Source organism: Lissotriton vulgaris, chromosome 9 (assembly GCF_964263255.1).
Source record: "Lissotriton vulgaris chromosome 9, aLisVul1.2, whole genome shotgun sequence".
NCBI lineage: Eukaryota > Metazoa > Chordata > Amphibia > Caudata > Salamandridae > Lissotriton > Lissotriton vulgaris.
The window spans coordinates 909,012,860-909,039,962 of NC_141697.1; the positions used below are offsets into that span (position 1 = coordinate 909,012,860).

A 27,103-nucleotide genomic window follows, 5' to 3' on the forward strand; every position below is an offset into this window, starting at 1 on the left:
CACAGCCACCGTATAGGGGGTTTCTGCGCCGACACGTGGCTCGATACACATCTATCCCCTTACCCAAGTGTACATCAGGGTTATAACATCCTCAGCTTGATACAGTAGTCACAGTTATCATATCTCTGTACTCTCAAGTCCATTATTCACACATTAGCCTCTCCGTCCATCCCATCTTCATTCTGTTGCCCTCTTACCCAGTGTATATATGGTTCCCAAATGTCGTGAGGTCTGGAAGTGGGTGGCATTAGTTCCCAAAATGTTACCAACTGTGTGTGACCATAAGTGACATCTGCGAGCCAGCCCTTCACGGATGGTGCTTTAGGCCTACCCCAGTGTATTGCCACTTGTCTTTAAGCGTACAGGAATAGTAGTGAATGCAATTTCCTGGATTTGGGTGGGGTATCCTTGACCTAGCCCAAAATACCTAGTTCAGGGGATGGGGTGTCCGCCCATCCTACAATCTGATTCACCGATGCAAAAATCGAAGACCAATATTCCTCAAGCTTAGTGCTGGACCATGCTGTGTAAAAACGATGCAGGGGAGTATCCACATCTCCAGCATCTGTCCTCCTCCCTGAGACCCATCCTGTGGAGACTAATCGGTGTCCTATAGAACTTGTGTAAATATTTAAAGTGTATTAAACGTAACCTGTAATTTGGAGAAAGTTCCGCAAGTTGCCCACAGCAAAAGTCCCATTGTTCTACAGTGAGCAGAGTGGGAAGTTCATCATTTCATCGTTGTAGGGATGTAGGCTGGACCACAGGCTCAGTGTGTTGTATTTGCTTATACAACCTAGTTACCAGTCTCCGAGGGGATGGGGAACATACCAAATTTTCTAGCGCATGGAATGTCGGGGTGCCGACGGGAAACCACTGCTGAGTGTGCGGCTAGCTGACTTCAGTTTATGATATAAGAACAGCCCCGAAAAGGTCACAACCTGTCCCTCAGTAGCCACTGGGGGGGGGCGGGGGGGGGGGGGGGGGGGCATGAATTCGTTATCAGGAAATAAATCAGCAAATGTAGGGAGGTCTAGCTTCTGCTGCAGGGGTTTACCAATTCCACCCTCAATGCATGGTAGTAGTGGGTTTTGCACCAGGGATAGCGAGGGGGCATACAACAGCGGGACACCGGCCCTTCTCAGCTCCTCCCACACCCAGCGCAGTGTCTCGGCCTTGTCTACATCCCCCCTAGGACGTTTTGCCTTCACGCAGATGGCCACCTTTAGTGGGACCAGCGCTACAGCATCTTGTTCGACCGCTACGTGGGGCTGGAAGGGGGTCGGGTGTACCCAGAAATGTAAAAATTGGGCTTGAGCGCATAGAGATGCATGTCTGGGGCGCCCAGCCCGCCTTGTTTTAGAGGCAACGTCAGTATGTCCCAGGAGGCCCTTGCTTGTCCTCCCGTCCATGCCAGTGTGACGAGCTGTGATTTTTAGGTGGCGAAAAAGTGTGATGTGAGTGGGATTGGGACATTAACAAATAAATACAGGAATTTAGGTAATATAACCATTTTGGCCAATGCAATCCTCCCAGTAAGTGACAGGGGTAGCCGTGTCCACAGTTTTACCTTCCCTTCCAACCACGTCAAAGCCCTCCCGTAGTTCAGGTTCCAGATTCCTTGAAGATCCCTGCTTATCCAGACACCCAAGTATTTATCCTCCTCCGCCTCCCACCTCAGGGGAAACTCAGAAGAAACCTGCGGGGTACTGTCTGTTAAGGGAAAAAGGACTGATGTAGACCAATTGATGGAAACACTGGCCAGACCCCAAAATCTGATGAATTCACGTAATACTGGGTCTAGATTTTCCTCTGGGTTAGTGAGATAAAGGGTCACATCATCTGCATATAATGAGATCAGAAAGCTCCTGGAACTGAATCCTATACCCCGTGCAGTGTGGTGCTGCCTGATAGGAGCTGCCAGTGGCTCCATTGCTATTGCAAAGAGCAACGGGGACAGGGGACATCCCTGCCTCGTACCCCGCGAAATAGGAAAAGGGTCTGAGATCAGACCATTCACTTTTATCCGAGCACTGGGTGCGGTGTACAACAGATGAATCCTACTGGTAAGGAGTGGACTAAACCCCATTCTTGCCAATATGGCAAACGAATACGGCCACTCAAGGGTGTCAAAGGCTTTTGTGGTGTCTAAAAACACCACTGCAGCGTGTACACTTGGATGTAAGTAATGTAATGTGGAAAACTATGGTGCGCAAGTTGTGTGATGTCGATCACCCTGGGATAAACCCCGATTCGTCAGGGAGAGCTATCAGGGGTAACATAGGCTGCAGCCGGTTAGCAATTAATTTGGCCAGAATTTTAGCATCAACATTTATCAGCGAGAGGGGTCTGTAGGAATCCATCTCCTCTTCTGATTTTCCGGGCTTCAGCAGCGTAATTATCATGGCCTCTCTCATAGTGTCAGGCAGTTTACCCACCTCCAAAGCCTCTTCGTACACCGCCAGAAGCCTAGGTGCCAGCTCCTCCACATAAGACTTGCAAAAGGCGGTGGTTAAGCCATCTGGGCCAGGAGCAGACTTTTGATGACTCTGGCAACATCTTCAATGGTTATTAGACGATCCATATACTCCCTGTGGTTATTGTTAAACTAGGCTAGCCCAATAGAATCTAGAAAGGACTCCATCCCCTCCGGGCAGTCACTCTAAGTAGCAGTGTAGAGATTGGAATAAAAGCCAGAGATGGCATTTAATATCTCCCTTTGGGCTCTAATCACAGTATCTGATGTAGCGTGTATCTCATGAATGTATGTCGCGGTTCTGGATGGCCTAATCACACCCGCCAACGTGCGACCCGGTCTCTCCCCTTCTCCGTAACTTCTGGCCTCCGCATATTTGCCGAGGAATTTCACCTCGCGCTGTGCCTCTTCAGCATACTCTAATAACTTTGCCTTTAACAGACCTGCAGTTTCCCGATCCTCCGCATTGGAGTATTGTCTCAAAACGTTTGATGGCAGTCTCTAGGGACACTAGGGAACCTCTTATAGCCTTCAACACCCCCGCCTGACGAGCTATGCATTGACCTATGACGACTACTTAAAGGCCTCCCAGAGGGCGCTCTCGGTGTCTACTGACCCTGCATTGATCTCAAAGTAGTCTGTGATATCTTTCCTGATCTCTTCTTTAAAGGCCTCATCAAGTAGGGCATGCGGTGGGAGTCTCCATGAGAATGCTCGCCTGGGCATTTGGGGAATCGATAACTTCAACAGGCATGGGGCATGATCTGACTGGGAGTGGGGCATATGCTCAACGTCGGTGGTCCAGGCAGCCACATCCCGGGATATCAGCCAATAGTCTAAACAGGACCATGCATTATGATGATCAGAGATACAAGTACCCTCCCTCAGTAAGCTGTGCCTGTTTCTCTATATATCTATTAGTCTACCATCCTCAAGTATCTCATGCATGGCTGTGCTGGCTGCCGGGTGTAGAGTCCTAGCAGTCCCCTTTCTATCCAATACGTCATCCATGATGGCGTTAAAATCTCTCCCCCCCCCCCCCCCCCCCCCCCCCCCTAAAATCGTGTCACAGCCGGTTGCCCTAATTTTCGACCACACAGTGTGAAAGAAATCAGGAGAGTCCACATTTGGGCCGTATACGACCACGATGATGATGATGGACACCACATAAGAATCCCTGTACCAAGATATACCGTCCGTCCGGATCTCCCTGTATCAGTCCTTCCCTCCAATCCAGCCCTCGCTTAATCAGGACAGCTACCCTGGGCATAGTTGGAGTATATGGCCGAGTATACATGACCCCATCGATTATGGCGGAGTTTTTGGGATGGTGTGACATTCAAGTGTATTTCCTGTAATAGGCAAATATCGATATTGTGACGAGCAAGATAAGCATGAACCAGCTTCGATTTTCTGCCATCATGGAGTCCCCGAACATTCCAAGAGAGACATTTCAAAGTATTATCGGAATTATGTGTGCAGCTGTGCTGTACATTTCAAAGTATTATCGGAATTGTGTGCAGCTGTGCTATACAATCTTTCTGCAATACCCATGACATGACGTAACACTTCCATAATAGACATCAGTTATACACCAAATTACAGTTTGACTGGCATTTAACATCAAAACATCCCCTCCCATCTTCCCCCCACCCACTCCAACCCCCCAATTAGGTTGCAGAGTACCCTTCCCTGAGCTCAAACACAAACAAATATTCATCAAAAATCGGGAACCTTCCCTTGGGAGCGTAACAGTACCGGCCTACTACCTTGCTTTTTACAAGGTGGTCGGGAATTCTGCGGATTCCTCAGTGCGCCCATGACCTCATTAGTTTGAATCAATAAGAGATTATGTGGCAAATGGCAATTAGGCCTCTCGTGCCCAGATAGGTCAACTGGACCTTGGCCTTCTAACTCCGTGTCAGAGCAAGGACAACACACTATTCATACGATACCCATGTCCATCATTGTCACTCAGATGACCTCCTGCCGCTTCCATCCCCACCTGTTGTCTCTTAGATGTCTTCCCTCCTATATGTTTTGCAAATTTCAGTGCCGATTTTGCATCCATAAAGAAATGAGGCGTTCCCTCCACCGAGATTTTCAACTTGGCGGGATAAAGCAAAGAATATGGGATCTGTGCCTGTAAAAGCATACGTTTAGCAGGAAGGAATTCCATTCTCGCCGCCGGGGTAAAGTCTGGGTAGAACGAGATATTTCCTTTGTGTAATTTGGCCCTTCTCCCTAGCCATCCGCAAGACTAGATCTCTATCTTGGTAGTTAAATAATTTCGCAATTATGGGCCTGGGCGACGTTCCAATGGAGGGCTTCTGCCCCAGCGATCTATGTGCTCTCTCCACCGCAGAGAGGTGTGGGTCAAACAGTTCATGGATCAGGTTGGCAACATAAGTCCATTTTAGTGATTGCGGTCGTCTCCGGGATTCTGGTGATGCGTAGATTGTTGCGTCACGATCGAGCCTCCAAATCATCATTCTTAGGCCTGATGACTCCTAGTAGTTTATCCATGTGGAGCAATTGCTCCTTGGTCTCTACCTGGAATTCATGGTACTCAGTATGACGGTTTTCGAGAGCATCAAGCTGCGTCTCATGTGTCATCACTTGTGATTTGACAGAGTCAAGTTGCAACGTTAGGGTATCAAGTTTGGTGCCTGTTTCGGAGGCTAAAATGCATTTCCAGCATGAGTGTTCTAAGATCTGGGCCTTGGTCTTCGGTGGCTGAGTCCCGTGAGCCCTCCGCCTGGGTCTCCGGCTCGGATTCCCCTTGCTTAGTGGACCGCTTATTTTGGAATGTCAGCTTGGGTTGTTTGGCATCTTGTCTCCCTATGGCGTCTGGTATGTGGGGCGGTCAGCAAAGGTGGTCAGCTCGCGCTTCGGGATATGTACCACGAGAGCCCCACAGCGGCACAACCTATGCCTCCTCTGGGCCCAGATAGCTGCCCGCGATCCTCCTATGCGGCCCAACCGATATGCAGACTAGAACCTTTGTCAGTCAGAGTGGACCTCTTGGATGTAAACTCGCCGCCCGTGTCCCACTCGCTGACGAACAAGGCTGTATCCAACTGTCAATTTCAGTGGTAAAGTGCGTGCCGCAGTACAGGCCTTTTCATCCGCCGCTGCCCGCAGGGATGCAGGACAAATCAGGTTAGTGTGACCGCTGCTTGCTAACAATTCTTGCACAGCCAGGTCCGGCGTTACACGAGTTCCTCGCTGTCACAGCTTTTCAAGGAGTAGGTGAGCACACAGGTATTCTGCACCAACCTGTGGGCGCGAGGATCAGTTCTGGTCTGATTCTTCCTCCGGTCTTGGCCCTTCTTCACGTGTCCAGTGGGCTGTCGGATCGTACCCTCGGCTCTGGCAAAGGTCCTCATCCCGCGCCTACAGTTCCCAGGCAGCACTTCAAGGCATGTGCATTCTATCACACCTTCTCCACAGTGCTCCGGGGATAGAACGGAGAGTGACACAAAATGGCGGCTGAGAGATCCGTGAGGGCCGCAATTCAAATCGGGGCCAACTGCGAACATCGCTTGCACACCTAGGCTCTGTGTGCCGACCCTCCCCTGTGGGTGTTCACAAGCAGCTCCCGGGTCCGAGAACTCCGCCACCTACGCTTCCGCGACGAGCGACGCCATCATGCTTGCACAAAATGACGGCCACTGGGCTCCTTGTCGGAAGACTGTCCCGGACCGCACCCGGGGCTCTGCCCAGTCAGTGTGGGTGCTTGAAATCAGGCCTTCTCCGCCCGGTATCTTGTCAACCCCTCCACGTAGCTCCAACCAGCGTCCGCCACAGCCACCCTCGGATGAGCGGTCCCCTCCACCCGATCGCAATGCTCCCGCTAGCGGCGTCTTCTCAGGGCTCACACGGGCAGGGTCTGCTTGCGCAGATACGCCGCCCCCTGCTCGCACCCTCTTGGTAACTTACAGGGGCCTTACAGAGTTCCTCGTCTTCTCCGTATTATCCTTCTTGCGATTATAGTGTTCCCGCGGCGACGCCGAGACGAGGTATCTCCGCCACAGTCAAAGGCCTCCTCACCATCCGCTATATTTTTAGTGGGTGTGGGCGATACCAGGTCTCTCCGAAGTGCAGGATTTTTAGAAGGATTTCGTCCCGACCAGCGGAGCACACTCAAGGAGCGGCCATTCCACTGCTCAGCAGGCCACGCCCCCTGTTTTTAGTGACTTTATGGTGCTTGGATTGTGCATGCATTTGTGATGAGAACTGAACCAATTTAGTTATTACTATTGATTTCTCTCTGCTCTTTGTTCGGTTTCCTTCTCCAAATTTGCTTGCCTTCTCGCGAATTGTGGGACCGCATCTTTTCTCTGAAGATTAAAACATGCTGGTGACCTGCTTCTGCAAAAGATGACTTTGTGGCTTCACTTACGTAAAGAGGTGCTTTTACCCCCTGCCTTATTCAGAACTAGCAGTCCAGCAACCACTGGTACCTCTGCACTACAAGGCTCCAATTAAACAAAATCTATGCCATTTCAAATGACTTAAAAGTAGAATGGGCCTGTAAAAAGTGAGGAGGAACCTGCTCAGGCAGTGCCCTTAAACTCCCTCAAAGGACCCATGCTATTCAAAACATTGCAGTATGGTGACCAAGGGGTTTGATCCCTCGCTGGTCTGCCCAGTACGATTTTGGGAGATTGCACACTAGCCTTCTTCGGGATCTCAAATCTGGTTAGTGAAACCAAGATACAATTACATGTCCCTTCTGTTGCACCCTTATCTAATGCCTGCATGGAACTAATGGCCTCCTATGGAGGACACAGTGCACAGCTAAAATGGTACAAAAAATGAAGTTGTGAGCCACAAAATTGTTTGTGTAAATTTAGAATTGTTGTCATCAATGTATTCTTTTCATCTGTATTTGCAAGCACTGATAGACACTGAATTCCACCAATTTGAAAGACACTGAATTCCACCAATTTAAAAAAAATTGAAAATACACAACAGGAATTACTCAGTAATATGGTCTGACAACAGGAAATCCTAACTGTAATTTATTTAGAGATCTTGCTAGTAATGCAACCTTTTCTTTGTTGTTAATTTCTGACATGCATGTTTAAGTCTCTCCTACCAGACAGCTTTTTACAGTCTATATAGGGGCAAAATCATCTTGTGGACCATACCAAAAACTTGCAAGAGAGTTGGTGCCCAACCATTGTTTACCAATGGTTGGCAATGAGAGTTCATGTATTTTACAGCACTGACACTGGTACTGTTTCTCACCCAAATACCCTTTCTCCCCCCTGCACTCTGTTGCTTCACCACTCCCTTTCTCCCTTGTGAGCTGCTCTTCCTATTTGATAACCTAACCCGCCACCTACCTCATGAGATCCTTGTTCCTTTCCCCTCCCTGCACCCCAGGTTTATTTTAATTCTCCCCCCACGGTCTAAAATCCCCCCCTTTGCTCCCCTCCACACTCTGCCTTATTATCACCTCTCCTTGTATTCTTCCGTAAATGCTCGCTTTTTAGGACCTCTTTTTTTTTTTGCTCTTTCTGGAGGCACTCCATGTGACTTCATTTGTTTTCATCTCTCTCCCTAGTATGCTAGTTCAGGAACCAGTAAACATACTGTATTTCTTTACAAAGGTTTCCTGTCTCCGATTGTTCTGCATGACAGACTCTACTTATCTTTGATACTATAAATGTATCCATCAAGAATGTGTGTGAGGATCATTTTCATGTCCAAAAATGTGTTTATTTTGGTCGATGCTCTTTACCGTCTTTCGTGGAAGGAGCATAGAACCCCCGTGTCCCGCCGCCGGAATCTCTGAGCCCTGTTGATATCTATTGGACAGGGAGTTATTTTAAACCACTTTGAAATCCATCGCTCCTTGAGCACAAGTAAAAAGGCAATCTCGCCATTTGTTATCTCCACATCAGGAGGACTATATCTTTTGGGATCCACAAAAATATTCATTATCGTGGCCATAAATTTTAACTCCGGCAGGCGGGTCTAACTGAAATCCCACTCCTCACTTAAGGAAATATAGAAATTCAAAAATCAACAATCAAGACAAACAAATTACATCGTGTGACTATGGAATATCTATCTGCAAACCTTAACTAAAATAGGGTCTAGAATATCTTCGTCACCTAACCAAAGAAAAGAAAGTCATTATACAGATAATCCAGATTGAGAACATCAAATAGCATTAATATACTCCGTGTTTTTTAAATACTATCGTGGCTGCTCCAGAAGAAGGCGCTGGTTCGCCGAAACGCGCGTAGAGATTATTTTAGCCACACCTTTCTCTCTTAAAAACTGTGTTCATTTTATATAACCTTCATTTGTTGGATTATTTGTCCTTCTCTCTTAAAGTGTTGCTGTGTATTGTTGATTTATTATGTCGCATACAATTTGTGAATATGTATTATTATTTTAATTTGTTTTTTTAAAAGAATTTATGAATAAAATTGAACTACCCCTTTTTTACAAACAACCTATGTTTTAGCTCAGTTCATTTCGACCACTTATTACGTTCTGTTGCCTAGATTGATACATATCAAATTATTTGCTTTTCCCTGGTCTAGGAACTTCATTTCCATGTACTCAGGGGGTCCTTGATAAATATTTACACAACTTTACCAATTGCATACCTTAAACGATCCTCTCCCTCAATTTAACACCCAGTTGGCCATGGTACTTGGGACCCACCCCTAAAGCAAAAGAAAGTGGTAAGAAATCTGATGTTCCTGGTTGAGTTCTTAACAATGTATGAGCAAGTTATCACTGCCTGTGACAAATGTTATGGTCTGTTGCAACGTCTTTAGAAATTGTTCCGCTGGATTTCAGTAGATTTGCGTAGGAACCATAGTCCAAGCCCTTTTGGTAAGCAGATTAGACTATGGTAATGCCCGTACTTTAGGATGTCGGACCATCTTTTTTCCCTGCCTGCAGGTGATTCAAAATTTGACAGCTAAACTTCTTTGCAACCAAGATAGGTCCAGCTCTAATTCTGCTTGTCTTTAACCCCGCTTTGACTGCCTATTTATATGAGGGCTAAAGTTAAACTTGTGTCCCATGCATAAAAGCCCTTCACAACATCGGTCCTGTAAACCTCCGGTCTAAATTGGATTTTTAAACCCACACAAGAAGTCTGAGATCCTTCACGCTTGCCCTTGCTAAAACGAAACTTGTGAAAAAGCAAGAACTGGAGCAGTTCTTTCACCTGTCTAGCCACAGCATATTGAAATGTACTGCCTCTATATCTCTGCTGCTCTAATGACTATAGTGGATGCTGAAAGTAGCTCAAAACCTGGCTTTTTCCAAAATAGTGTTTATTCTGTTTCTGCCTTACACAATACTTTTTCCTGTGTTACATGGCTTGTCACAGCGTCTTGATGAGTCTTGCTCTTTACAAAAATTGATAAATGCCATAGGCACTGGGAGTAAGTGAGTGGGGGTGCTGAAGCATCCTCGAAATCACCATGCTGGAATTCAGAAGTGAAATGAGTCATATAGAGTCCTTCAAATTTAGATTTTATCTCGTCACATCTGCTGTGTTTTGAAAGGCAGAGGTCAAATGCCAGGCTCTGCTTTCTGACTACTTGGTAAAGTGAGCTTGGTGTTTACTTTTCTTTCTCTTTTACTGCAAAATGAGAGGAGTTATGTGGCAATCTTGCAGGAAGTGAGAAAGGAAAGGCTGTAGAATGTCTATTTTTTTCAAGCCCTTAGCAAAATTTAAATGTCTATAAATGAACTGTACATATATGTCCGACTATATCGGCAATTAGGAAAGCACATTTTTTGTAAGTCTGTAGTCTTTTTTTTAAAAATTCATTTTATCCTCATTTATGCGATTGTTAAGGTATTGGTAGACAAGATCACCTTATCATGAGAGAATTCTGTTTTTAAGATTCTCTAATTTTTTCAGATTTTTCCGGCTAAGTGGAAACCGCCCTTCTGTATTAGAATGGGATCACGTCTTAGAATCCTCCAAATTACTTTGGATAATCGAACACAGGGTCACCATGACGATTCTCCCAAATTTGTTGTATCGCGTAGGGTGTAACAATCGGACATCCCTCCCTACCCTACCTCATGTTCTTATCCCACAGTTCCCAAAATCTGGTCCTGTTACTCTTTCTTCTGGACTTATCTAGTTTCCTAACCTTCTCTACAGAACAAAGCCATTCCGCTACATTAGGAGGAGTTGCAAGTATCCACTTTACGCATATATCGCGTCTGGCCAATAGAATTAACATAAATAATAAGTATTTTTGTTTTTAGGTCTCGCGCCTGTGTTGCAGTGCGCAGTACTGCCCACGCAGCGAGTGACCTCTTGGGGGGTTTGAAAATTGAGCTAGGAATCTCACACGCCAGTGTGTGTGCGATTCCTTTTGGGCCACGCTATTGCCCTTTGCGTGCGTCTTTTAATGAAAGGCTGCATGCAATTGACCTAAGGCGGGCACATTGCTCCCCCCATGGCCTATTGGTGTCTATTACGCACACCAGCTGTCATGTCATTTCAATTATCGTGCCCAGACACGGGCGCTATAATTGAAACCACATGTCTCACTGTGGTGCACGCTCGCACCACTTGCAGGCTTCTTTTTTAGATCCATTTCCCAGGGAAGCAACTAAATGAAAGAAGGAAAGAGAGGTAGGCCAATTGCGCGCAGCATGTTCATGCTATTCGTCCGATTTGGAATTTGGAATCGGCTTTTCGTATTTTCTTTCGAGGAAGAAATAGGGAATGGGAGGTTCTTTTCCTTCGGTCACGCTCTGCCCACTTGTCCCGGCTTCGCTCTACCTCCACGCACTTTCCTCGCCTTAGCCTGAGAGATGTCCCGAATATAGTTTGTGCCGTCCACCTTCCCTGCTGTTTTCTACATTAACCATGCCTCTGCTTTATACCACCGCCTTCTTGTTTTTCTTGTTCTCCGGAAACACGTAGCTGTCACCCCATGACTCCCATTTCCCTGTTCTGTACTCACTGTACACGTTGCAGAGGGGCTGTGTGCAGGTCAGCTGGCCCAAGTTATTTGTTTGTCGGAATTTGGAGTAATATTTACAGTGTGTCGGTGGATGGAGGATGCATATATTGATATGAAACAACCTTTGTTTAACCCAAAGCAGATCTCTTTTTTAATGGGTATAGGGGGCAGGATTTACTACAATCGCAGGATGTGTTGGGCGATATTGCTTGGTCACCCTTCTGACCAACATGTTTCATGTTACTGCTGAATGCCCATTCTGTCTTTAATATTTTACATTTTACTCTTATGTCATATGAGGTGGATTCAACTAAATAATCTTTCTCAATAGGGGATTTATGAACTAGAAGTTCACTGAAAGAAATGGGGCTATGCAGAGAACCACATTCTCGCTCCTCGGCACATCCTGGGCATGACCAGCACGACTGCACATCTCTCATTTGCAACAGGCACACTGCTTGTAGTTAGCTTGGGAAAAAGTAGCAGGCCACATATGACTAGAAGGGGTTCGCCTTCTGAATGTATAAACATGTCAAGATTCAATGTAGTACTTCACACTAACCGATTAGGCTGCTTCTAAGCACTCCAACTTTAAGCAGATAAAGGAAAAGGGGTATAGCCTATATCCAGCTGACCAGACAATAAACCACCACACCTACTGCCCTTGAGGGACTGTAATCCACCAACTAAAGAACACTAAGCCTCCTGAGAAGACCCACCTGCGGCTTATCAGTCCCCTGATAGACTACCACCCTGAAGTGGCTAGAAAGCAATATCAATCGGGCGCTCTACAACTACTCAAATAAATGCATTCATTAACTCACACTGTCAGTTTTCATGGCGCACTAAGGTGCAACAAAGAGTTGTATGTTCCTTTCATGATAGTACCCCTTTAGGTAAAAAGAGACTTTCAGTGTTCTAACATGCCAAAACCATTAACAACTTGTTCCTTTTGCATTCTTACATGCAGGTCTCTGTGCAACTGTGCACCCATTGCATTATTAAGGGGAGATCTTTACAATAAATACCTAGCCCTTTCCTCTTCAGTTCTCTGCAGGAATAGGGCAAGCTGAGTTTATGGGGCAGTTTGCACATTTGTCTGCCACGAACCAGGAACTATTCTTTAACTAATGAGTAGTTTTCAACTTTTGTACCAAAGCCTCTGATCCTTCCAGTCAGAAGGAGACAGTTATGAAAAAACACTTATTTAGGTTTACATCAGTCCTAATTTACAGACCGAAAAAAGAATGTAACCCAATCCACCAAGCTGCTGCCCCTGCCTGACAATGAAATTCAATCCCTTAATTTCAGATGTCTGCTTTACATTATTCGGCGCGTATGTTCCAATGTCTGTCTTTATATCTGTGTGTAATTTGCGTGTTTGTGCCAGGGACTCTGTTAGTTTGTGTTTTCCGTTTTATAATGTTGTCTTTGTATCTGTGTTCGACTTCACATCGTGAATGTGTACTGTACAGTTTAGTACACATGCAGTGTGCTCACACATGTGTACTCTTCCCACTTCCCTCCGTGATGTGCTCACCCTGCGTGCTTCCCCCCCACTTCCCTCCGTGATGTACTCACCCATGTGTACTTCCTCCCCACTTCCCTCCATGATGTGCTCACCCTTGTTTGCTTCCTCCCCACTTCACTCCATGACATGCTCACCTATGTGTACTCCTATCACTTCCCTCCATTATGTGCTCACCCATGGGTGCTGCCTCCCAGTTTCCTCCATGATGTGTTCACCCGTGTGCTTCCTCCCCACTTCTCTCCATCATGTGCTCGCCCTGTGTGCTTCCTTCCCACTTCCCTCTGTGATGTGCTCACCCAGGTGTGCTTCCTCCCACTTCCTTCCATGATGTGCTCACCCTGTGTGCTTCTTTCCCACTTGCCTCTGTGAAGTAGTGTGGCTCACTGGTTAGAGGCGGCAGACCCGAGAGCAGAGGACGGCCCGGGACCAGGGTTCGATTCCCGGCGCGGCAGGTTTCTGGACCAGGGTCAGTGGACTCGATAATTCTCTCGCCTCTGTGCCCACTCTGATCAGCGATCACACTCGGCAACTCTGGGCATTAGCTTGCCTCATCTTCACTAACGGCCCCACCAGACTGCCGGGGATGCCTGGTCTCACCCTGGAGACACCCATTAAGGGACCATCTCTCAGGGAAGCCAGGAAGGGTTTCACAGCGGTCGAAGCGCCTTGGGACCCTACGGGTAAGTAGTGCGCTATATAAATGCCTATACATTTACATTTACATGTGCTCACCCATGTGTGCTTCCTCCCCACTTCTCTCCATGATGTGCTCACCCTTGTGTGCTTCCTCTTTGAACTTTGAAAGTTAATTGTTCAAAGGGAGTCATACAATTGGACTACAATAGTATTTGAAGCCATGAGACATAAGTGGAAAATACAGTTCTGAATACAGGAATTGCACATTGAAAATGGCTGTCCAGAGAAAAGGTCTCACTGTAGTGTTTCATAATACTAAGGTCAATAATATCGGTCTGCACATATTTTGACTCCACAATATTGACTACTACTATTGTCAAGTTAGGCATAGATAAGAAATTATTGATGTACTCTCTAACTTCACGGCTATTTTCCACAATGATGTAGTGTATGTTGATATTAAAACTTGGATAGTGTGACTCCCACCCAGACCTCACACACTAGACTTGGGCTTATCCATCAAGTGCTCAGACGTTGTGATGTCCTCTATCATTCCTACTTTTCCAGCCTCAGGAGACATCCTTGGAGGCTCCATCTCCTGCTTAGAACCAGGTCAGACACTGTCCTTCACCACAGTTTCTATGACTGACCTTGACTTCCTAGCTCCTGAATACCAACAGTACTGTAACGCGAGTCTTTGGTCTAGTGGCATAGACATTGTAAAGAAAGCACCGTTAACGTGTGCGAGTACATCATACAGCATTAACTTGAAGACATTCTTTATAAGGTATTGGGAGAACTATATTGACCTCCGAACCTATCAAGAGAAAACTGTACTAAACTTTTCTATATTCGCTAAATACACTGTCTTAAAGGAAAGTACATTAGGCTGTTAATCCTTATTGCAACTGCCTCTCTCTTGGGTATCTTTTTTTCACTATCCCAGTGATTGAATATTTCCTAGTGTGTATTAGGACTTTTTACTTCCTGTAAGAAAAGCTGCTCCCCTTGGGAGTTGAATATAGTTCTGCCCAAATGTTTGGGTGTCACATTAGAACAAGTGCATCGGTTGGACTTACAGCATACACGAGGAAAGGTGGCTCTCTAGAGCCTTTAATAGTGATAGAAATTCGTGCCCTAAAGCTGCATCATAGCATCCCTACACAATGTGTCCTTAAGAATCACACAATTTTCATTTGCAAATTAATCAGGTAATTTAATTATCCTGATACTTCCCAAACCTAAATCGCAATGTGAGTAATGATGTTTACATAAAGCTTAACTATTATGCCATTACATCTTCAAAAACACAGCACAATGGATAGTGTCCTGCGTGAGTGTAGAAAGCCCAAAGACTGCTTTCAGGTAAATTGAAGACTCATTCGACATAGGAGTAAAGAAAGTCCTTCAGTTTTCTCAGGATGCCATCCCTAGGTCAGAGTTACTATGTGGGCACGTGGAGATAGGCTTTCACATTTGTAAAACATTACTGTATTCTTCATGGTCTTCTTCTTACCAGTCGAACAGATAAACGAGTTTGCTCTTCTCCAAAAAAATCTCGTAATGGAGAAGGAAAGGTAGTTTCATTGAAATCCTTGTTCATCATAATGGAGATCTTCTTTGAATTCATAAGTTGCCCTCTTCTACCCATTAACCAGCTTTGCAGTGGGATTGGATCCTTACTCGGGCATTTCTGTCAAACTGAGTTGTCCAACACTGTTGTGTCTTCTGGCACAGTGGTGGCAGCATCAAAATCTGACGATATATTGAGTGTTTATGTGCACCAATTCCTGCTTTGTTTTGCTTATTGTTTTGCTAAATATATTTAGTGTCACTGGTTAGCTGTGTTGAAAATGTTTGTTACTTGTTTTTTGGTATTCTGTCTGGGAGTTTGTCTTCAAAATGTTATCGCAGCATCCTTCTTACCAGCAAGTGGCATCAGGCGGCTCTGCGTTGACTTTGTCCTGCCCTGGAAATAACATGGGCGCCACCTATATGCACCTCACGCCTGCGCCAACATCAGTACCTTTCTTTCTGTGTGATGGACATGTATCTGGAGCTCGCTCCCAAACTTTTCTTTTGTCGTTTGCCAAACATGTTCTCAAATATTTTTTTTTGGTGTGCAAGGGAACATGTTCCCTCTAAAAACTGCTGAGTTTAATACTTGTAGGGACTACCAGAAACAGATGGCTGTGACTGGCTTTCGCTAGGTTTGTCTCTGATGTCTGTGGACCTCGCATGACTCAGTCTTAAGGTGACTGTACGTGATGAACCTCAAAGTGATCCCAGAACGTGAAGTCAAAGCCTGAATATCCGAACTTCGTTGCAAGGCGCATGCAATCCGTTCCCTGTAGAGGGTGTGAACCTGATTCCTTTCTCACAAAAGATCTTCCTAACACTCCAAGTCTTCAGGCAAGTCTACTGAGAAGAAAAACACCAGAAGATGAAGCTGGATTGTTTGACGTCCGCCACTCTTCAAGAGAGAAGTCGAAGTGATGTCAAGGTGCCTCTGTCTCCTAACAAGGAACAGTTTAATCTGCTCATTCTGATGCCCCTAGAGTTCCTGGCTCAATGGGTGATGCTACAAGAAGTAGTCTTTCAAAGAAGCCATGTTTTGAATTTTCTGCACCTTTCTGGCTCCCGTGGGCCCCAAGAATCCAAGTAGGCCTCAAGTCTGTCCATTTGCCGGCAGGAAGCCCAGGCTCGTTTGGACAAAAGAGTTATAAAGAGTGTCCCAGCATCAAAAATAGGGACTGGTTGTTACTGCTGTAAATTCTTGGTGTCGAAGGAGGACATAGGCCTTCATCCTCTTTTAGATTTTCGCCATCTCAACTTCTTCCTACAAAAGCACAAGTTCAAAATGATTACTTTGTTCCAGGTGATATCTACCCTCGATCCAGGAGACTGAGTGGTAGCGTTGGACCTGAAGGGTGCCTAATTTCGTATCTGTGTGTGGCAGTACCACAGGCATTACATGCAGTTCAAAAAAGGCCAAGTGCATTATTTGTGTTCTCTTTTGGCTTAGTCGGTGCGCTTAGGTTCTTCCCCAACATAGTGGTCATAGCTCATTTTTAGAGTTTGAGTACAGCAGCCTTCCCCTATCTTGACAACTAGCTGTTGAAGGTGAGCTGGCCACGGTCAAGACGTTAAGTCATCTGGAGGAGATCTACAACTAACCTCTTTGTGGTTCTCAATCAACTTGCCAAAGTCACACCTGGCTCCTTCACAGAGGCCCCTATTTTTTGGAGCCTTTCTGCATATTATGCAGTTGTGAGCCTTCACTGTGGTTCAGGAGGTCCAGGACATCAAATCTATAACCCCACTGTTTCTGCCTTGGTCCTAGGTCTCAGTGAGAGTGACTCTTGAGATGACTTGGCATCCTGCTGGTGGGTGTTAGATTTGGGGGTCTCTGGTTGGCACAGGTAGGTACCCTTGCCTCTAGTCAGGGTAAAGGGGTACACTCCTTAAAAAAAAAAAAACCTGCTCACCCCCTTGGTAGCTTGGCACGAGCAGACAGGCTTATCTCAGAGGTAGTGTGTAGAGCATTTGTGACCATATAGAGTAATCCAGTGACAACACTACAGATGGACACCACACGGGTTTCATATGAAAAAAGGATTCTTTATATAGTTTTAACACAAGACCGGAAGCAACAAAAATCCACAATACTGTACTTAAAATGGTAGTTTTAGCTTAGTTCTCTTTAGTTCTTAAAATGCGACACTTTAAGTCAATGTACCTTAAGATGCGACACGCAAGGCAACGAAAGTGTTGTAACGATGGAAATGCTCCAAAGATCCGGTGCAAAGAAATGGACGTCAAGTTCTTCCTGATGTGGCACGCTTCTCCGATGTTGCGAGAAGGCTCGGCTCGATGCGTCTGCTACAGCGGCGACACACTTGTTCAGTGATGCGACGACAGCGGCTTTGGCGGCAGCACTTCTCCGACGATGCGAGACGCTTCCGCTCGAAGCGACAACTGCAGCGGTGACACCCTTGTTCAGTGATGCGACAACAACCGCTCCGACGGCGACACGCTTCTCCGTGGATGGGAGGCGCTTCTTGTGATGCGGTGCAATGCGACCGCTACAGCGGCGACATCCTTACTCAGAGATGCAGCAGCTGCGACGGCAACACACTTCTTCCTCGGTGCAAGACGCTTCTCTTGATGCGGTGCAATGCTACAGCGGCGACATCCTTACTCAGAGATGCGATGGCGACACGTTTCTTCGGGGTTGCGGCACGTTTCTTGAGATGCGGTGCAATGCATCGGCTACAGCGGCGACATCCACGATGCGATGGCTGCGACACGCTTCTCTCTCTTGAGTCGCACTTCCAGCTCCTTGCGACACGCAGTCCCTCAGAAGGCCCAAAACAGCAGCAGGCACTTCCAAAGAACTCTGGGGAGCTAAGGGTTGAAAACTGTCTTCCCTGAGACTTCTGCAGGAGGCAAGCTCTTTTCTCAAGCCCTTGGAGATCCTTCACAAGTTGAATAAAGTGCACTCAAAGTATGTTCTCCTTTCTTTGGCAGTCAGGCAACCACTGCAGGCCAATCCCCCAACCAGCACTTCATCTTAGTGATAGTCTCTCCTCAGTTTCTTCAGGTTCCTCTCCTCAGCAAAGGTTTATTCTTGTTGTCCAAAAGTGATCTAAATTCTTGGGATCAGGGTCCCACTATTTATTCCCCAAAATCCTTTGTCCCCTGAGGGCAGAGGGGCCTTTGCCTAATCCAAACCAGTTCTGGCCAGCCCTGGAGCACTCTGTTGACATGACTCCTTTCCTTTCACAGTGCAGGGCAGAAACATCTGACACCCCACAGGAGGTGTAGCCAGCATTGTAGAGGGAAGGCACAGCCCTGGAGCACTCTGTTGACATGACTCCTTCTCTCCTTTTACAGTGCAGGGCAGAGACATCAGACGCACCACAGGGGGTGGAGCCAGCATTGTGGAGGGAAGGAACAGCCCTATTCAGGTCCCAGGTGCAACTTCTCTCTCCCATCTAGATGCAGATCTCTCTATTCACCACTGGGCTGACTCGCCCTGTCTCCTGGACTCCCCCAGCCCCTGTCACTCAAACTCCAGACAAGGAATACACAACATAGCAGAGGGAGGCTTGGATAGTTAGACAAGAAAATACCTACTTTCTAAAAGTGGTATTTTCAAATACAGATTGTTAAAACCAACTTCACTAAAAGATGTATTTTATCATTCTGATTTCAGGCATACTAAACTCTAATTTATACCATGTTCCCTGAGTCAGTTAGAATTATACAATGTAATAATCCAACTGCCCATTTTGACCTATGGAGAACAGGTAGTCTTGCAATAGTAAAAAAACTAAAATGGCTATAATTCACTATTGGGACATGCCACACACATCAGGGCACGTCCTACCTTATTCTTACAATGCACCCTGCCCTTGTGCCTAACATAGGGGTGTCTGATATGAAGAAAAGGGAAAGTTTAGGGACTGGCAAGTGGGTGCACGTGCCCAGTCAACATGGCAGTACCAGACTTCACACATGCTCTGCAATGTCAGACCTGAGACACATTTTACAAGGCAGATTCTGTGGGTGGCACAACCAGTGCTGCAAGTCCACTAGCAGCATTTGGATTTACAAGCCCTGGGCACACTCAGTGCACTGTACTAGGGTCTGACAAGTAAACCAAATCAGCCAATCATGGAGTCACTAATCCATACATCAATTTACAATAGGGAGAGCATATGCACTTTAGCACTGATCAGCAGTGGTAAAGTGCCCAGAGTCATAAAGCAGCCAACAACAGGTCAGAAAAAATTGAGGAGGAAGGCAAAAAGTTCAGGGATGACCCTGCAAAAAGGGCCAAGTCAAACAGTGGGCTACACCAGAAAGTGCTGCATGCTCTGCAGTGAGATCTCCAGTCTCAGTGGGCTCAGCACCTAGGGAACATATCTGACCCCATTTAGGTTTTTGAGGAAGCTGCAAAAAACCTGCAATGGTGGGTGATCAACTGCAGTTAAACCAGTAGCAGAACCATCTTCCCTTGCTTCCCAGTTGACCGATGCATCACTGCTGGGGGTGGGGAAGTCACCTGGAAGAGGTACAGGTGAGAGGGCTCTGGTCTCTGGTTTAGATCCAGCGCCTCTTCAACATGTTGAAGGTGCAGGCCATTTGCTTGGCATTGTAGGACTTCTTTCCGACCATCAGAGGACACCACCACTGCCATAAGGTATTGCAAAGAGCTGGTTTGCAGAGGATCTGCCCTTCTGGGCCACCAGGGCATTTCCCTGGTTGTCAACCACTTTGCGGGATCTTTAAATGCCAGGGTGAATGAACTCCGCTGTCAATGCATAGCAGATCTCAAATGGCAGTTACACTTGGAGGTGGAGGAGGGCATTACCTGCAGTAGAAAGAACCCTGGCGCGATGTCTTCACTGCCAAGAATGCCCAACGTCAACACTTTTGCAAATTGGAGCTTTTGAAAAGGTGCTGTTTCAGAGACTCATTCCGCCTATAGTGGAGCTTTAGACTTCTATATGCCTTCTCTCTTCAACATATCCGGCCTCAGGTCTGACGAAGATCAGGAACAACCAGCCCAACTGATCTAGTGGTACTGAATTGAGCCAGGAGAGTGATACCTGGAACGTCTAGGCTAAAGCATCTGTTTTCCGATCAGGCTGCTGCTTTGGCAGGAAGTTTTGTAGCAACAAGCTACACTTCCATGCGTGGGGATTTAATCTGACAGTTGACTGCTTTTTGACCTCCATCCTGAAGCTGTTGATATTTGTCACTTGTAGTTCCTGCTATACAGAACTATTGCAAGGATGTTTTTATTTTTTTGCAAAGCAAACACAAGGAGATGATGGACAGAGCGCTGACATTTTTTAGACACTGACCCCCAGTCACAGATCTGGGTTGAATCCATCATCGTTCTTGAATCCAGTGGCAACGTGAGCAAGGAACCCATGTCTGGGCTTAGCCTGCCAACTTAGGGTGAACAAAGCAAAAACAAGGAGACGATGGACAGAGTGCTGAAACCTTTCAGACACTCACTCCTAGTCACAGATCTGGGCTGAATCCATCGTTCTTTAGCTCACTTCGCCACCCCAGTTCAGGCACCACTATATGAAATTTCAGTCTTGGCCCTGTGCCTCATGGGAACAGTCCAGCCCAAACTGCCAAGCCATGTCCTTCTGGACCGGAAACAAGCATCCTGGGACCTGTTTCGGGCTAACAGCCCTCATCAGCCAGGCAAGCTTGAATCCAGTTGCAAAGTGAGCTAGGGACCCACGTCTGGGCATACCCTGCCAACTTAGGGTTGCTTTATTCGCCCCAAGTTGGCAGGTTATGCCCAGACGTGGGTCCCCTGCTCACTTTGCAACTGGATTCAGGCTAGCCTGGCTGATAAAGGGTGTTACCCAGAAAGCAGTCCTAGGATGCTTGTTTCCGGTTCAGGGAAGACCTGGCTTGGCAGTTCAAACTGGATTCTTTCCATGAGGCACAGGGTAAAGACTGATTTGCATATAGCTGGGTCTGAACTGATGTGGCGAAGTTAGCTAAAGAATGATGATGGATTCAGCCCAGTTCTGTGACTAGTAGTGACTGTCTGAAAGGCTTCACCACTCCGTCCATCGTCTCCTTGTTTTTGCTTTGTTCACCCTAAGTTGGCAGGCTAAGCCCAGACGTGGGTTCCTTGCTCACTTTGCCCCTGGATTCAAGATAGCCTGGCTGATAAAGGTTGGTACCCAGAAACTGGTCGAAGGAAGCTTGTTTCCAGTTCAGGGAAGACCTGGCTTGACAGTTCGGGCTGGACTGTTCCCTTGAGGCACAGGGTCAAGACTGAGTTGCATATAGCTGTGTCTGAACTGAGGCTGCGAAATGAGCTAAAGAATGATGGATTCAACCCAGCTCTGTGACTGGGGGTGATTATCTGAAAAGTTTCAGCACTCCGTCCATCATCTCCATGAGTTTGCTTTATTTTTTTGCAGTCTTCACCTCAGCATAGGCTTGCAGTGGGCACTGTTAAAGGTAATTTGTCTGTCATTTTGGTCTTTTTGTTAGCCGGACCACCATCCCGGTTTCAATCACCACTTGTGACTCATTATCTTAAAGGTTTCATTCATATGTTCCTGCCCAAACCTTTTACGGTGTCACAGTGGGACCTTAATTTTGTGTTCTCATTTCTTATGTGTCCCCCTTTAGAGGCTGCTGAAGATTGGGACTCCCTTTCATGTCAGCTAATCTATCATTCTTTACTCCGCTTTACTCCTTGAAAGAGGAGAGAGTCCATACCCTGGGTCCCAAAAGAGCCTTGAGTTTTTACATCAGTTGTCCTAGGACCATCAGGTGTACAATCAGCTCTTTGTGGTGTTCTCTGGAGGCAAAGAAGGGTAAAGGAGTGCAGAAAAAGACCACATTGAAGTGGATAGTCCTCTGTGTTAAGATCTGCTACACAATGGCCAAGAAGCAGCCTCCAGCCGGCCTTGAGGCTCATTCGACCAGAGCCTAGGTTGTTACCACTGTCTTAGCACGTGGAGTGCATGTTCTAAACATCTGTCAGGCCTTGACCTGAGTGTCAGTTCACACATTCACGAAACACTACTACCTTGGTAGTCTAGTCGGTGGGAGGGACCCTTTGTTAGTTTGGTCTTGCGGGTCTTTTTGATTTGAGCCATTTCACAGAACCATCATCTTGGAAGGCACGGCTTTTTCATCCTTTCACAAGGTGAGGAATCTGCGGTTAGAAATATTTATCAGGATACATGACATACCTTTGTAATGCTTGCTCTGGTGGATAATCTAGCTGTAGTTTGATCAATGCCCTCCCAGTGCTCCATACTATGGAAAGATCTATTTTGCCATCCATAAAAACGGCCCACTCTAGAATTGTACACGCTGTCACTGCCGTTCAGTTATTGGGCTCTGCGTCCGAAATTGATATTTGCATTTAGTGGTGGTATATATGTGTAGATGCGGTGTAAAGGGTTGGACGAAGACGACACAAAGCCATGTGACGTCACCTACTGGCTCGCTGTAGCAATTCTGAGAAACTTCTAGATCCAGTCTGGCACCGGGGGATATTCATAAAGTGAGGAATTTGCGGTTACATATAATATCCACCAGAAGGACTGTTACTAGTAATAAATAACATTTTCATTATAGCATTTGAGGCCTTATGAATTTCCATTTGAGCACTGCATTAGTGGAATAGGATTTTGCGTAAATAAGTAATTGGAAAGTGTGTGGGGTTGAATGTTTTGTTCCCAAGGTAATTTTTTTTCTCTTGGTCCCAGCTCACCTGTTCGGGATGGCCTCTCCTCCAGCAGTCGGCTCTGCAAGGCAGCCATGCTGGCCTACTTCTGGAGACTTCTATGTGCGTCTGGCAAGGAGGCCATACTAGAGGAACACAAGTACCATCATGCAAAGGTCTAGTACACTTCTCAATTTGGGGATGTGGGGTGAGGAAGCGGGATCCATTACAAAACGAAACAAATGTGTGCCCCATTTGATGTGCAGGACAAATGCTGAACTCCTTTCCGTTCTAGATTTATATAGTTTATTACAAGCATCATTGTGTGTTTGCAAATATGTTTTGTTGTATGATGAGTTCCTCACAACCTCTTCGGGAGCTTACAATGTGAAAAAAATGCAAAGTATACCTGAAGATCCAGAGAAAACATACGTTGCATTCTGAATGCTAAATACAAAACTAAGTTATACCTGATATTATGACCCTTGCAAATTTACAGGGAGTGCTCATGTATGTGCTGTAGGGCCAAGCCTTAGTAACTGTGGCACGAGCTACTCATGAGTCTGATTCATCATGTATTTTATGATCAACTTCCCATGAAGCTACACATCAAGGTTTCGACCAATAAGACATTTGAATGAACTTTGTCAGGACAAATGCAATTTTAACATATATTTTAAAGGAAACAAAATTGGAGAATCCTATGTGCTGTAGGGCATATTCTGAAGTGAAATGCATTGCATTAGTGCAAGGCATTAGCAGTGGTGCTGGCATTGCTTCAATATCACTAAACTTCGATATCACTAAACTTCAATGCTGAAGGCATATTTTATAGTAAAAAGGCTAGCCTACCCTAAATGATGGAGCCCGTTCTTGCTGTTTTCTTTTACCGGCCAGTGCTGCAACCTCGCTGTGGGATACCGAAGACACCGCTGCTGAGTCCTGAGACCCTAAATCACAAAAGGTACTCCCTAGCCGGCCTTGTTTGCTACCAGGAAATTGGTTGGCTAACTAGAACCGTCTGTATCGTTTTAGATCGGTGGGATGCCCCATATGAAGTGTTAACACCACAGTTGCATGGGGAAGGAAGCAATTCCTTTTGTTATTTTATTCCCTCACACACCCTAGTGGTGTCATGCTTCAGCCGCTGTGTCTGCGGGGCCTATTATTGGGTTGTCCCGGTCTACTTTTTAATATTGGTAGAGTGGGTAGCAACAGAATAAAGTTACGTTCAGCGCCCCCTCATCCAATTTTATTTCACACACATTTTCTCTTGTTTTTTCACTATTTTTTGCACTACGACATCAGTCCCCTTCCTTAACATTCTCTCAGTTGAGAAGCAAGACCACGTTAATCTATCTGACCATGAGAGGGTTTTTACAATCTTAGCCCTCCATGAGAAAGACAATAGATAACACCATCAGTGGTCTCAGAAGGAACCCAAATGATGAAGGGCGGTTCCGTGTGGTGACTGATGGGCATCCTTATATGATCACTTGTTGGGTTTAATGTAAGGGTGACCCTTGTCTTTATAGTTTATACTCAGCATGGTATTGGAGTCCTCTGTAGACGCTCATCTGGCGTTCCTGTTCTTGTTATCTCAGACCCTCTGACACTTCTTGTCTTATAGTATTGTTGGGGCCGTATCAGAGTGTGGTCTTTAAATCCCCTTTGACCCTCCTTAAATGTGTGTTGTTGTTCCTATTATCACTACAACTGATATCACTGTTGATCTGACTGTATCAGAAGCCACAGCCCACTCTATCCACACCCAAACCGAGCACACAATAGCTCCAACCACCCGCATCAGACCTGGTGACATTGCAATTGACACTATAGTGGACTCGGTCTATGAACGTATGAAAAATGTGGTTGTTAAATATTTTAATGCTCTTTTCGAAACGTTTGGACCGGCTTGAGAATTTGATAAAGAAACCTGATACACAAAGAGGTATATCTAGCGCTACTGGCAAAATTGGGGGGGCTCCGCTCACAAAGTCGCTGAGAACAGTTAACCCAAAGACATCTCAGCAAATTGTTGACTCCACGCCTCCTCTCCTTAATATTGGCTGCGTAACGTGTGGCAATCACAAAATTAGCTCACTCTCCAAACCAACCCCTAGCGAGATTCCTTTAACAGGTATAGCGCCTAGTACTAACAGTAATAACAGCAAAAGTAAAAGCTTGCCTTGTAATTTTATGTCAGTTAACCTCACAATTTCGGACCCTATTCTACCATATATCCCGAACACTTCCAGTGCCACTCCTATCTCAGACAATTATGCCATTAAGCCAGCCACCGATGTTCTTAATTTACCACCAGCAGCATGCCCTTATTTTCTAGTCTTAGCAGGCGTCCCTCCCCTAAAGAAAGACCAAATTGAGTCCTGGGAGCAACTTCGGAATAAGAGTGCCGACTGACTGGCCAGCCAAGCACAAGGGTTTAAGGATGGCAAATGTCAGCGAAATACTAATGGTGCGCAGGGTGGGTTGGGTTGGTTACTCTCAAAAGAATATCAAAGGAGATTGCATTGTCGTCAATTTTAGACGCCCCCCACTGGTAAAACGTTTACTGTCAGCACTGGTATTCAATAACAACCTTCCAACCCTTATTTGGTCATTGCCCCTGGGCTTTTGCTATAAACCATCACTGGACCCACATAACTTTATCATCCCCTTGCGGACTTTACATAACCGGTTCTCTGTTTTGTCCAGTCTAGAGAGCCTAGATTGACTATTGACCTGCTCATTACCTGTTGCACCTGCGACTACTGGACTTTCAACAGACCCTCTCATTGTTGTTGGCCCTGAACTGTCCTATCTAAACTTAGATGTGCTCAGTTGGAATGTTGCAGGTCTAGCCTCCAAGCTACATTCTATGGAGTGGGTTGACCTAGGTAAAAAATATGACATTTTAATGTTTCAAGAAACATGGTGCACAAAGGAGTTATTTTTAGAAGGTTTTGTGTGTGATAGTATTGTATCTAGTCCTGAAGCAGGTCCCCCATCCGGTGGTCTTTAGACTTGGATAAATATCTCAGCAGGGGGAGGGGGGGGGGCGGAGGGGGGTATAAAAGCCCTTGCGACAATGATAATTTTCAAGCAATGATCTACACACGGGGGGCCTCGATTTGTTTTATCCATTTTTACAATAATGATTTTACAACACTACCAAATAGGAATTTTATTAACTTGTTCTAGTTTATCATCAACTTACAAAATCAGAATATGTATGATTAACTGGCTGGAATTTGTTTAGGCAGTGATTTTAATGCAAGACTTCTAAGCGACACTGGCCCAACTGCCATCTCCTCAGCTACGGAGCGTACGTGCAAAAGAGGGGTGGAATTAATGGGCCATTTATCTACCTGCAATCTAATTATTGTAATGGAAAGAGCTGACATCAAAACAAGAACTGCCTAATACCCACCTACTGGGGCCGAGGCTGCTCCTCTATAATTGATTATGTTTTTATATCGGCCTCATTGGAGGACCTTTTATGTACCACTTTGGTTGACCACAACCCAATTTCAACAACCATTAGATTTTCCCCCAAAACCAGCCCTGAGAAAGAACCTGGGGCATAAAACCCAGTGGCATCTACTGATAAGCTAAGAGTGATTTGGAAGGGCATAGACAAAGCTTTATTTGCCAACATGATAAAACTGTACCCACTACTTATCGAAACTTGTCTGTCATGTAGCGTTCTTGATGTAGAGATCATTGAGGCGTTAGTTTATGCGCCGACATTAAACACATGATCTCTAGACCAGCCTTAAATACCTGCAAGAACCCCAAATGTTTTTATGGCACCTGCTTGCGGGCAAATAGAGAACTGCTTGCAGCATTAGCGGCTTCACCCAGGGATGTAATTCATGTCAGATCGTTACAATCTTGTTACAAAAAGGCGACCAGGTTGCCAACAGATGAGATTCTAAAAGAACGTTGGGATAATCTTGCCTGTACCCCTACACTTAACGACAGAAACAGATTTTGGGCAGCAGTTAAAGCTGAGATCTATGGGTCACTTAGTTAAAGCTATGAGATCTATATATCACTCCCATAAGCTGTAATATAACGAGTGAATCATGGGAGGCACATTTCGCTAGGATCTACACAGCACCACCAATGACCCTGAATATCAGTATTAGCCCTCCAGTCACCAAGGTATTTATATCAGTGACAGAAGTCAAGGATGCCATACACCAAAGTATAGGGAACAAAGCCCCAAATCCAGACGGGCTTTCTATCGATCTTAT

At 45.9% G+C, this 27,103-nt stretch overlaps 1 protein-coding gene across 1 annotated transcript in view; it reads left to right on the plus strand.

Annotated features, from left to right (window-relative positions):
- The window catches only part of LOC147692491 (adenosine deaminase domain-containing protein 2-like), a 539,931-nt gene that overhangs the window by 382,182 nt on the left and 130,646 nt on the right, over positions 1–27,103 (plus strand). Inside the window, exon 10 of the mRNA XM_086936797.1 lies at positions 22,888–23,020. Within this exon, the coding sequence (XP_086792923.1) occupies positions 22,888–23,020 (133 nt within the window). The remainder of the gene's footprint in view (positions 1–22,887; positions 23,021–27,103) is intronic.